This window comes from Ranitomeya variabilis, chromosome 4, assembly GCF_051348905.1.
Source record: "Ranitomeya variabilis isolate aRanVar5 chromosome 4, aRanVar5.hap1, whole genome shotgun sequence".
In the NCBI taxonomy this organism is placed as follows: domain Eukaryota; kingdom Metazoa; phylum Chordata; class Amphibia; order Anura; family Dendrobatidae; genus Ranitomeya; species Ranitomeya variabilis.
Window position 1 is genome coordinate 689,841,904 of NC_135235.1, and position 12,743 is coordinate 689,854,646.

General features: G+C 40.9%; 1 protein-coding gene across 2 annotated transcripts in view; it reads left to right on the plus strand.

Moving 5' to 3' along the window:
• The window catches only part of LOC143767662 (uncharacterized), a 39,773-nt gene extending 27,499 nt beyond the window's left edge, over positions 1-12,274 (plus strand). The window contains exons 3-7 of one of the 2 annotated variants that reach the window (XM_077256126.1): positions 68-247; positions 330-453; positions 531-628; positions 827-917; positions 6,861-12,274. In XM_077256126.1, coding sequence (XP_077112241.1) covers positions 68-247; positions 330-453; positions 531-628; positions 827-917; positions 6,861-8,293 — 1,926 coding nt within the window. In that variant the 3' untranslated portion in view covers positions 8,294-12,274. The remainder of the gene's footprint in view (positions 1-67; positions 248-329; positions 454-530; positions 629-826; positions 918-6,860) is intronic. The other variant, XM_077256128.1, reaches the window with a different exon arrangement.
• Positions 12,275-12,743: the final 469 nt, after the last annotated feature.

Consider the following 12,743-nt stretch of genomic DNA (forward strand, 5'->3'; position numbering starts at 1 on the left):
AACTGGAGAGGTGAGGACTGTGGAAATGTCTGTAGTGAGATTTATTAATGTGTCTCTCCATAACCAGGATTACACAGTAGTGAAGAAGACCTCTAGTGAGCGCTGTCAGGACCCTGTGTCTGAGGGATGGGGAAGACCCCTGAGCCCAATCACGGGACCTCCACCTCACCCCCTGATACATGAGGACATCAATGACCAGAAGATCTTAGAACTCACCTACAAAATGATTGAGCTGCTGACTGGAGAGGTGACAGTGCTGGGAATGTTGGGACATTATACAGTAACGGTATGAAGGGATCGTGGGATGATGGTATTATTGTATGTGTCAGGTTCCTATAAGGTATCAGGATGTCACTGTCTATTTCTCCATGGAGGAGTGGGAGTATTTAGAAGGACACAAAGATCTGTACAAGGACGTCATGATGGAGGTTCCCCAGCCGCTCACATCACCAGGTAATAGACAGGACTAAATACACACAGCCTATCTGTATGAAAAGAATGAATTCAGTCCCTGTACGTGTTTCCTCCAGATCTATCCAGTAAGAGGACAACACCAGAGAGATGTCCCCGCCCTCTTCTTCCACAGGACTGTAAACAAGAAGATCCGAATGTTCCTCAGGATCATCAGGTAGATGGAGAGGAGGTGTCATGAGATCTCCTCTATGATGTGTAGATGACTGTGATGGTCTTGTGCTCAGTCTTATTTTATCCACCAGTATTATATGTTTTATAATTGTGTAATGAGAACGGTGGAGATGGCAGGATTAGAGCTGATCATAGATGTGACTTCTCCATCTGTCTGTGACTTTTACAATATTTGTTTCAGGGTGAAGATCTGACCCATATTAATACTACAGGGACATATGTGAGTGGTGATGAGCGGTGTAAAGAGGAGATTCCTACAGATGACTACCCAGGTGAGTAGTAACCACTAAATACAGAGAAGTCACAGATTCTTCTCAGTCACTGGCTGTGGCTGTGATCACCATTTTTGCCTCTAGACCACAACATTCTCCTCCACCCAAAACTGTTAAAATGACCTGGAGGATCCACCTACCCCCTGGGATTAGGAGAATTTTTCTCTTAATTGCCGAGATCTGTAAACTACAAAGCCAAATGACAGCGTGCGTAGAATGTGCTGACAAGTTAGAAAATCACTTGAAGAAAAATATTATACTGTGCCTGTAAGAGAAAGCGGAGGGTAATGATGCTGTTGGCTTCCTAGATCTCTGATATCTTATTGGATGAATCTTCCTTTTCTATTTTCTGTGCTGCTGAATGTGCTCATATGGTTCCTATAAGACCAGGTCCAGTCTTTCTGGCCAAACTTTGCTTTTATGATCGACAACATTAAGTGTACAATGACGGCCAAGTGTGAATTTCTATACAATAACAACAGAGTTTCCCTATAAAACCAACTAAGTTCAAACAGGATCACTATAAACTACATACACAACTGTGCCATGATATACCGCTAAATTGTGCATGACTGATGGCTGTAATATACATTTATTCATGCCTGCAGGAGATGTGTTGGCATGGCTCGAGTCCTGGTTTAATGGATTCACTACATATCATAAATTATATTTTCAATCAAAAGGAATTCAGATTACTGCACAATCTCTCCTGAAATGAGGAGCACTAATATTTTCTCTACTCTTGTAGTCAGGACTCATATACGGTAATTTCCAATGGTCCATAATAAATGAGTGCAACTCCAGTTTAGTGTTGGAGAGCTCCCCTCATATACACAGTTGAAACTAGAAGGTTACATACACTATATAAAAAGACACATATGCATGTTTGTCTCAATATCTGACATGAAATCAGAATAAACCTTTCTCGTTTTAGGTTAATTAGGGTTACCATAATTATTAATATTTGCCAAATGCCAGAATAATGAGAGCGAGAGAATGTTTTGAGGCATTTTTATTACTTACTGCAAAGTCAAAAGTTTACATACTCTAAGATTACTATGCCTTTAAACAATTCAGGACTGCCCATATGATGATGTCATGTGTTTGGAAGCTTCTTTTTTTCTCTACAACTGAGTTAATTAGAGACACCCCTGCGGATGTATTTTAATGCACACCTAAAACGTACTGCTTCTTTGTGTAGCATCATGGGAAAGTCTAAAGAAATCAGCCAAGATATCATGAAGAGAATTGTGGACTTGCACAAGTCTGGCTCCTCCTTGGGTACAATTTCAAGATACCTGAAGGTACCTCGTTTATCTGTACAAACAATTATACACAAGTACAAACAAGATGGGAATGTCCAGCCATCATACCGCTCAGGAAGGAGATGGGTTCTGTGTCCCAGAGATGAACGTGCTTTGGGCCGATATGTGCATATTAACCAAAGGACAAAAGCAAAAGAGCTTGTGAAGATGATGCGGAAGCTGGTAAGATTGTGTCAATATCCACAGTGAAATAAGTACTGTATCAACATGGGCTGAAAGACCACTCTGCCAGGAAGAAGCCATTACTCCAAAAGATGCATAAAAAAGCCAGATTAATGTTTGCAAATGCACAGAGAAACAAAGACCTTAATTTTTGGAGACATGTCCTGTGGTCTGATGAAACTAAAATTGAACATTTTGGGCATAATGACCATCATTATGTTTGGAGGGAAAAGGGAGAAGCTTTGAAGCCTAAGAACACCATTCCAACTGTGAAACTTGGGGTGACAGCATCATGTTGTGGGGATGTATTGCTGCAGGAGGAACTGGTGCACTTCACAAAATAGATGGCATCATGAGAAAAGAAGATTATTTGGCAATACTGAAACAACCTCTCAAGACATCAGCCAGGAAGTTAAAGCTTGGGTGGAAATGGATCTTCCAAATGGACAATGACCCGAAGCATACTGCCAAAATGGTAACAAAGTTTAGCAAAAATCGACATCCCGGAAATACATATGAGTTGAATCCCTAGATGGGGAAAGGTGCTAATAAATAGTACAGGAGGGGCAACTCCCATGATATATAGATCCTATAGAGAATTTGGAGTGTAATGCCCCAAACAAATATATAAAAATTATAATAATAATAACAACCTTAGGGAAAATTTTTATTAAACAAACAAAGAACATGCAAATGTTACAGTAATGAGATGAATAAATGGTGATGAAAAAAGGAAACATATGGCACCATATAAATAATTAGGCAATACTGTATACATCCAGTCTCTTTTGGGCTCGCAAAATCAGATAGGTGTGTGTTATATTGTGTATAACAGAACTTGCCCCATCGGAACCTGGGAGTGGGGTAGCATGTGTGCCAAAAGAATAGTGTCAGAAGTCTGAACACTATCTCAAAGTGTGCCCACAAGCAATTCACAAAATGTGGCAAATATCCGACTATAAGAACACACAAAAAAGTGCAAAGTGCTGAATACAGTGCTTACCCATGTGGGACAAAAGTAAGGTGCCCGCTGGATGCTTAGCCCCAAAATGTCCTTACTTTGTCGCATATTTCAAAGTCACAATGAATTTTGCTTGTTAACACAAAATAAAGATACTAGAATCACCAAGAAACAGAGTGTGATGTGAGTCTCTCTAGCCAATACCCTACATGTAATTGGGAAATATTTTTCAGGCACAGTGCAAAGCTCAGAAGGCATGGAGCACCAGATTTTACTGTTAGGCCGGGGTCACGCTGGAGAGGAATACGGACGAGCGAGAGGCGCTAAAACAACGCATTGCACACGGACCAATGATTCTCTATGGGGCAGCTCCCATCAGCCGTATATTTCTCGGCCGTTTTTTACGGGCTGAGGAAATCGCAGCATGCTGCGTTTTTCAGCGTATTGCGCAATAAATCCGCCAATGAAAGTCTATGGGGGCGAGAAAATTACGGATTACACACGGACCACCAGTGTGACTTGTGAGAAATACGCAGCGGTGTTCTATAGAAAAGCCGGTAATTCAGTGCGGTGTACAGTAAAATCACACTGACAGAATAGAATAGAAAAGGTAGAATAAATGTCTACACATAGAATAGGTATATATAATATACAGGTAATGAGTGGAGGAAAGAGGAGACTCTTAAAGAAGAAGTTACAGGTCTGTGAGAGCCAGAAATCTTGATTGTTTGTTTCTGACCAAATACTTATTTTCCACCATAATATGCAAATAAAATGATAAAAAAACAGACAATGTGATTTTCTGGATTTTTTTTCTCAGTTTGTCTCCCATAGTTGAGGTCTACCTATGATGTAAATTACAGACGCCTCTCATCTTTTTAAGTGGTGGAACTTGCACTATTGCTGACTGACTAAATACTTTTTTGCCCCACTGTATATATATACTGTACATACATACATACATACACACATATATATATATATATATATATATATATATATGTATGTGTGTGTGTGTCAGCGAGACACACACATATATATATATAAATATTTATATTTAATACAGAGCTAGAAAGCAGGTAATTCAATTGCCGGCTTTTACTATCTCCTTCTCAAACCCTACAGGATATGAGACATAGTTTACATACAGTAAACCATTTCATATCAGTTATATTTTTACATATTCCTCACTAAAAATGTTAGTAGTTTAAGTGTGCAAAATTTGGAAGCTTTAGGTGTTAAAATAAAGGGTTAAATCATGGAAAAAACTGGCGTGGACTCCCCCGCAATTTTCTCCGCCAGAGTGGGAAAGCCAGTGACTAAGCGCAGATATTATTAGCCTAGAGAGGGTCCATGGTTATTGCCCCCCCACCCGGCTAAAAACATCTGCCCCCAGCCACCCCAGAAAAGGCACATCTGTAAGATGCGCCTATTCTGGCACTTAGCCACTCTCTTCCCACTCACGAGTAGCGGTGGGAAATGGGGTAATAAAGGGTTAATGTCATCTTGCTAATATAAGGTGACATTAAGCCTGGTTAATAATGCAGAGATGTCAATAAGACACCTATCCATTATTAATCCAATAGTTATAATGGGTTAAATAAACACACATATTATGAATAAAGTATTTTAATGAAATAAATACACATGGATTTTAATATCTTTATTGTACTCTCAATCCAACTGATGACCCTCGATCTTCTGAAAGAAAATGGAAAAATAAAAAAAACACCAATATCCCATACCTGTCCGCCGTACAGTCATGTCCCACGATGCACCTGAACTGTGTTATTACTGCACCTGTATCTGTACAATAAGCATCTATCAAGAGTGTGTGGTGATTGAACATTACTACGGGGATTGCCATCCCACTTCACCAGCACCTCGGAACGCTCCAGGCATGGTTGCTCACCACACTACATGTCCAGTAGTTAGTCATATAAGAAAAACACGGCACTCCATTGTTGAAATGCTGTTGGTGCACAAGTAGGGTATCCCATAATCAATAGTCTACAAAAACGTGGCACTCCAAATTCAAAGAAAAAAATGGTTCATTTATTGTGCATCCAGACAATAATAGTTGAATGTTTTCAGTCCTTACTCGGACCTTTTTCAGAAGAAACTGTTGCCTGGGTTAGATGCATATGGGAACTGAGAGTCCACGTGGTATGTTAGCCCGGGTTCAGTACTGTCTGTCCAGTAAGAGGAGTCAGCGCTTCTGTTTGCTGCAATCTGTGCCGCTGTGGGTCTGCGCTGTATTGCCGGCAATTTCTTTGAATTTTGAGTGCCAAGTTTTTGTAGACTACTGTCCAGTAGTTGGATCAGAACCAGGAGGGCAGAGAAAATACTAAATCATAAGACCCAAGAGTAGTCATTAAACGGCCGGGGACACAACAGGAAACAAATACACAAGCAGGGAGCTGAGCACAGAAGATAAACCAGAGGAGAGCAAGGCTGTATCTGGCAGCTTCCGGCAATATGCCTCAAGCTTTAGTAGGGTTTGATGCTTTCCAATTGGCTGAAGCAAAGAGCAGATTATTGCAGCTGGACAGCACACACACTCATACTGCCAGACTAGATGGAACTACTTGTCCCAGTCAACTAGTCTTAGTGGCTGGACAAAGCCTGCACCACCCAAAGCTGATTCTGATGTCTTCTCTATCACCAGCGCCACCTGCAGAATGAATAAGGCAGTATCTGGTGACAGAACTAGACGTCGTAGCAGCAAATCCCAGAGGAGATGGGACACTCATTTGCAGAAGCCCTAGTATGACAAAATGGCAAAAAATAACAGTCCAGTAGAAATCCCCATAAAGTGACTCGATTTTTGAAATTACAACCCTCAGTGAATTAATCTATAGGAGTAGTGACTATTTTGACTCTACAGGCACTCGGGGGATGTTGGAGAGTGAAAATTGCTGTTTGCCATTTTATTCCCCAACACATGGTGCCCAGATTGTTCTCTAGGAGACACACATACAGTAAATTAAGTGAGTTCTACCCACTACAATAGAGCCAAATCCTTGGATGCTAAATGTGGTTTGGACACACTGCAAGGCTCAGAAGTGAGGAGGAGATTTCATTTTGGGAGAGCGGATATTGCTGGATTGGTTTATGGAAGCCATTTTCCTTTTCAAGAGCCTTTCAGCCACTAATAATGTGGAAACCACTGTTTTGCTACTGACAGATGATGGACTTGAGTGGAGACTTGTTTTTTGTAAGAGGAGTAGACATTTTATTAGTATTATTTTTGCCTACATAACATTGTATGGCGATTTTTATTACATATATTTGAGCGGCAGAGTGAACAAACAGTTGAACACCATGCTCAACTAGTTCATGCTATGAGGTTTTTCTATTAGACTGTGACCTGTCATTGTATTGGTGAGTAATTCAATATTTAAAAAAGTTGCAATTTTTACAGACAGTTTAACTAGAAATGTAAAAAAAATAAAAGATATGTTAGTTTAAAAATAATTTGCTTTTTTGTCTTAGCAGATGACTGTACCAGGAGATCAGAGGGACAGCTGCCATCTTCAGTTTTTAAATCAGATGAGCTTGAGATCCCACAGGATGCAATTGAAGTGAATGATATTACTCCAGATGTACTCTCATCCCTTCACAGCAAAGATCTGTTATCTGAACCTTTGAAACAGGTCATGTCTTCTGATTCATTATCCAACACTAAGGAAAATCATAGTCACAAAATAAGCAGTAAAAAACTAACCACTCCTAAATCAAAGAAGTCATTTGCACCTTCAGAATATGGAAACCGTTTTACCCTTGAAAATTCTTTTCTTAAATCTCAAAAAATTCACACGGCGGAGAACAGATTTTCTTGTTCCAAGAGTAGGAACTGTTTTAACCGGAAATCAGATCTTGATAGTCACAAGAGCAATCACACGGGGAAGAAGCCATTTTCCTGTTCAGAATGTGGGAAATGTTTTGTAGACAAATCAACACTTGGTAAACATCAGATAAGCCACAAAGGGGAGAAGCCTTTTTCCTGTTCAGAATGTTGTAAAAGTTTCAATTCAAAATCAGATTTTTTTAGGCACCAGAGAATCCACACAGGGGAGAAACCTTTTTCATGTTCAGAATGTGGGAAATGTTTTAACCGGAAAGAGCATCTTAATAGCCACAAGAAAACTCACACAGGGGAGAAACCATTTTCATGTTCAGAATGCGGGAAATGTTTTGGGATTAAATCAACTCTTCTTCGTCATCAGATAATTCACAAAGGGGAGAAGCCTTTTGCCTGTTCAGAATGTAGTAAAAGTTTCAATTGGAAATTTTCTCTTCTTAATCACCAGAGAACTCACACAGGGGAGAAGCCTTTTTCATGTTCAGAATGTGGGAAAGGTTTTAACCTGAAATCTGCTCTTCTTTATCACCAGAGAACTCAAACAGGGCATTTTTCCTGTTCAGAATGTGGTAAAAGTTTCAATTCGAAATCAAATTTGGTTAGGCACCAGAGATCACACACAGGGGAGAAACTTTTTTCGTGTTCAGAATGTCAGAAATGTTTTTTTGCTAAATCAGCTCTTCTTAGGCACCAGAGAACTCACACAGGGGAGAAGCCTTTTTCATGTTCAGAATGTGGGAAATGTTTTGACCGGAAATTTACTCTTCTTAATCACCAGAGAACTCACACAGGGGAGAAACCCTTTTCATGTTCAGATTGTGGGAAATGTTTTGTGAATAAATCAGCTATTCTTAGTCATAAGAGAACCCACACAGGGGAGAAGCTTTTTTCCTGTTCAGAATGTGAGAAATGTTTTAGCCAGAAATCAAATCTTAATAGCCACCAGAGAACCCACACAATGGAGAAGCCCTTTTCATGTTCAGAATGTGGGAAATGTTTTACGTGGAAATCAACTCTTAATAAACATCAGAGAAGCCACATAGAGGAGAAGCCTTTTTCATGAAAGGGGTTGTCCATTACTAGGAAAACCCCTTGTCATTCCTCATGTCTGGCCTCACTAAATTTAAAATGCTGACACTCGCCTTCCATGCTAGGCCGTTCCAGTAGTGGTGTCGACACTCTCGTTACTAGGGCTCATATGAGGTTGTTACATAACACGAGCCCTGCATCTAATCAGCACCAACTTCACTGTTCCCACCTTAGGATATATTTAATATCAACGGGAAGCTAGGGTGGCGGCTGCTCTCTGACTTCCTCTTATTTTTCGATTCGTCCAAAGGTGGGGACAGTGACGCCATCGCTGATTGGGCGCAGGGCTCAAATGAGGTAACAACCTCACTTGAGCCCTGTGACCACAAGTGCTGACACTGCTGGAATGACTCCTGCATGGACATTTGTTTAAGTAATTTTATTTTAACAGGATCAAAAATGAGGCATTAAAAGGGATTGTCCAAGTAGCCCTTTTTTGTTTTTGCATTTCTGTTTTTCGCTCATCTCCTTCCCAAAGCCATAACTTTTTTATTTTTCCATCAATATGGCCATGTGAGGGCTTGTTTTTTTGTGGGACAAGTTGGTTTTACCATATCGTGTACTCGAAAACGGGAAAAAAATTCCAAATGCGGTGAAATTGCAAAAAAAGTGCAATTCCAAAACTGTTTCTAGGATTTTTTTTACCATGTTCACCAAATGCTAAAACTGACTTGCCATTATGATTCTCCAGGTCATTATGAGTTCATAGATGCCAAACATGTATAGGTTGTTTTTTATTTAAATGGTGAAAAAGAATCCAAAGTTTGTTTTAAAAAAAAAAAAAATTGTGTCACTTTCTGAGACCCGTAGCATCTCCATTTTTCATGATCTGGGACTGGGTGAAGGCTTATTTTTGCCTGCCAAGCTGATGTTTTTAATGATATCATTTGAGTGTGGATACGATCTTTTGATCACCCGTTATTGCATTTTAACCCTTTTCTGCCATTGGACGTACTATTCCATCCGTGTGGGGTGGGCCTTACTTCCCAAGGACAGAATGGTACGTCCAGAGCGATCGGCCTCGCTCACGGGGGGAGCGCGGCCGATCGCGGCCAGGTGTCAGCTGACTATTGCAGCTGACATCCGGCACTATGTGCCAGGAGCGGTCACGGACCGCCCCTGGCACACTAACACCCGGCACACTGCGATCAAACGTGATCGCAGTGTTCCGGCGGTACAGGGAAGCATCGCGCAGGGAGGGGGCTCCCTGCGTGCTTCCCTGAGACCCACGGAGCAACGCGATGTGATCGCGTTGCTCCGAGGGTCTCTTACCACCTCCTCCTCCCTGCAGGCCCGGATCCAAAATGGCCGTGGGGCTGCATCCGGGTCCTGCAGGGAGGTGGCTTCACAGCGCCTGCTCAGAGCAGGCACCGGGAAGCCTCCCTGCTGTGCATGTCAGATGGCTGATCTGACACAGTGCACAGCAAAGTGTCAGATCAGCGATCTGTCACTTTACTGTGATGTCCCCCCCTGGGGCAAAGTAAAAAAAAAAAAAATTACATGTGTGAAAAAAAAATAAAATTCCTAAATAAATAAATAATAATAATAAAAAAAATATTGTTCCAATAAATACATTCCTTTATCTAAATAAAAAAAACAAAACAATAAAAGTACATATATTTAGTATCGCCGCGTCCGTAACGACCTGACCTATAAAATTGTCCCACTAGTTAACCCCTTCAGTGAACACTGTTTAAAAAAAAAAAAAAGAAAACAAGGCAAAAAACAACGCTTTATTATCATACCGCTGAACAAAAAGGGGAATAACACGCGATCAAAAAGACGGATCTAAATAACCATGGTACCGCTGAAAACGTCATCTTGTCCCGCAAAAAACGAACCGCCATACAGCGTCATCAGCGAAAAAATAAAAAGGTATAGTCCTCAGAATAAAGCGATGCAAAAATAATTATTTTTTCTATAAAATAGTTTTTATCGTATAAAAGCGCCAAAACATCAAAAAATTATATAAATGATGTATCGCTGTAATCGTACTGACTCGAAGAATAAAACTGCTTTATCCATTTTACCAAACGCAGAACGGTATAAACGCCCCCCCCAAAAGAAATTCATAAATAGCTGGTTTTTGGTCATTCTGCCTCACAAAAATCGGAATAAAAAGCGATCAAAAAAATGTCACGTGCCCGAAAATGTTACCAATAAAAACGTCATCTCGTCCGGCAAAAATCAAGACCTCACATGACTCTATGGACCAAAATATGGAAACATCTCTGTGATTTAAGGGCATAAAAATTAAAAGTTGGAAAATTGCGAAATTTTCAACATTTTTGCCAAATTTCCATTTTTTTCACAAATAAACGCAGGTAATATCAAAGAAATTTTACACTATCATGAAGCCCAATATGTCACGAGAAAACAATGTCAGAATCACCGGGATCCATTGAAGCGTTCCAGAGTTATAACCTCAGAAAGGGACAGTGGTCAGAATTGTAAAAATTGGCCCGGTCATTAACGTGCAAACCACCCTTGGGGGTAAAGGGGTTAATGCAATGTTGGGGCAACCAAAAAACATAATTATGTTTTTTTTTTAACTTTTTTTTTCACTACACCATTTATGAATGAGATTAATTCTTTTTATAGCTTGATAGATCGGGCGATTCTGAACACGGTGATACTAAATATGTGTACTTTTTTAAATTATTGTTTTATATTGCATGGGGCGAATAGGGGGTGATTTGAACTTTTATATTTTTTTATTTTTTACTTTTTTTTTACTTTTTGCATGCTTCAATAGACTCCATGGGAGACTAGAAGCTGTAGTTGTCCGATCGCCTCTGCTACACACAGGCGATCTGATCAGAAGAAATGCTCACTTGCTATGAGCGCCGACTTCTTAACGACGCTCATAGCAATCCAGCAATGACAACCACAGAGGTCTCCTGCAGAACCTGGGTTGTCATGCCAACGCATCGGCGACCAGCGGTCTTGTGACACGGGTGCCGATGGGAGGGATTAGTGACAATCTTCCTGCGCGATCACATTAAATGCCGCTGTCAGAGATTGACAGCAGCATTTAATGGGTTCACAGCTGTGGGTGGATCGCAACTCCACCTGCAGCTGTTATGGGCACATGTCAGCTGTTCAAAAGAGCTGACATGTGCTGGGAAAGTTGTGCTCTCAGTGCCGTAGCCCACATCAAAGTGAAGGACACGACATGCACAGTACATATAAGGTGCATGTCGTCAAGGGGTTAAACATCAAAAATCCCACACAGAATCCATTATCATACCTAGAGTGTGAAAAATAAATTACTGGAAAATCGTATTTTGTTGACAATCAAAAATTCTTCAGACTGTGAGAAACTAAAGATATTATTGACAAATTGTACCAATACATATACCAGTCAGTCATATAATTAAATGAGAAAGGGAAATTGCATTAGAACTTACTGTATTTTTGCACTAAGATACACTGTTAGCAAGAAAAACATTTGTCTAATTAGGGAGTGTGTCTTATTGACTGGAGGAAACTTTCTGTGACAAATGTGTCCTTTCTGATCACTGAGAGAACTGCTCTCTCCTCCAGACCCACCCCTATCTAACTGATTGGTATAGAGCAGGAGTGGAAGATATCGGGCCTTCACAGAGTCTGCGTGTGCTGAGTGAGCAGCTGTAGAACCTTGCACCTGACTTGCTCAAGGACCTTTTCAAATCATGTATTCAATCACATGACGTGGAAGGAACTTCAAAATGGAGTAATGTATGTACATTCTATGTCTATGCAAATGTTTATATGTAGCAGAGCTGTGTGTATGTATGTGTGCATATTTAGTAGAACTGTGTATATGTAACTGCATATAGTATCATATAGTATGGAGCAGAATTGTGTGAGTACATAAACATGTCTCACAAAGTAAAATCTCAATCATTAATATTTAGATACTTTATTTATACCTTCTTAAAGGGAACCTGTCACCCCCAAAATCGAAGGTGAGTGAAGCCCACTGGCATCAGGGGCTTATCTACAGCATTCTGTAATGCTGTAGATAAGCCCAGATGTATCCTGAAAGATGAGAAAAACAGGTTAGATTATACTCACCCAGGGGATGTCCCAGTTCTGTTCTGGTCCGATGGGCGTGCGGTCCGGTCCGGGGCCTCCCATCTTCTTATGATAACGTCCTCTTCTTGTCTTCATGCTGCGGCTCCGGCGCAGGCGTACTTTGTCTGCCCTGTTGAGGGCAGAGTAAAGTACTGCAGTGTGCAGGCGCCGGGAAAGGTCAGAGAGGCCCAGCGCCTGCGCACTGCAGTGCTTTGCTCTGCCCTCAACAGGGCAGACAAAGTACGCCTGCGCCGGAGCCGCAGCATGAATACAAGAAGAGGACATCATCCTATGAAGATGGGAGGCCCTGGACCGGACCGCGATGCCCATTGGACCAGAACAGAATGGGGACCGCCCCTGGGTGA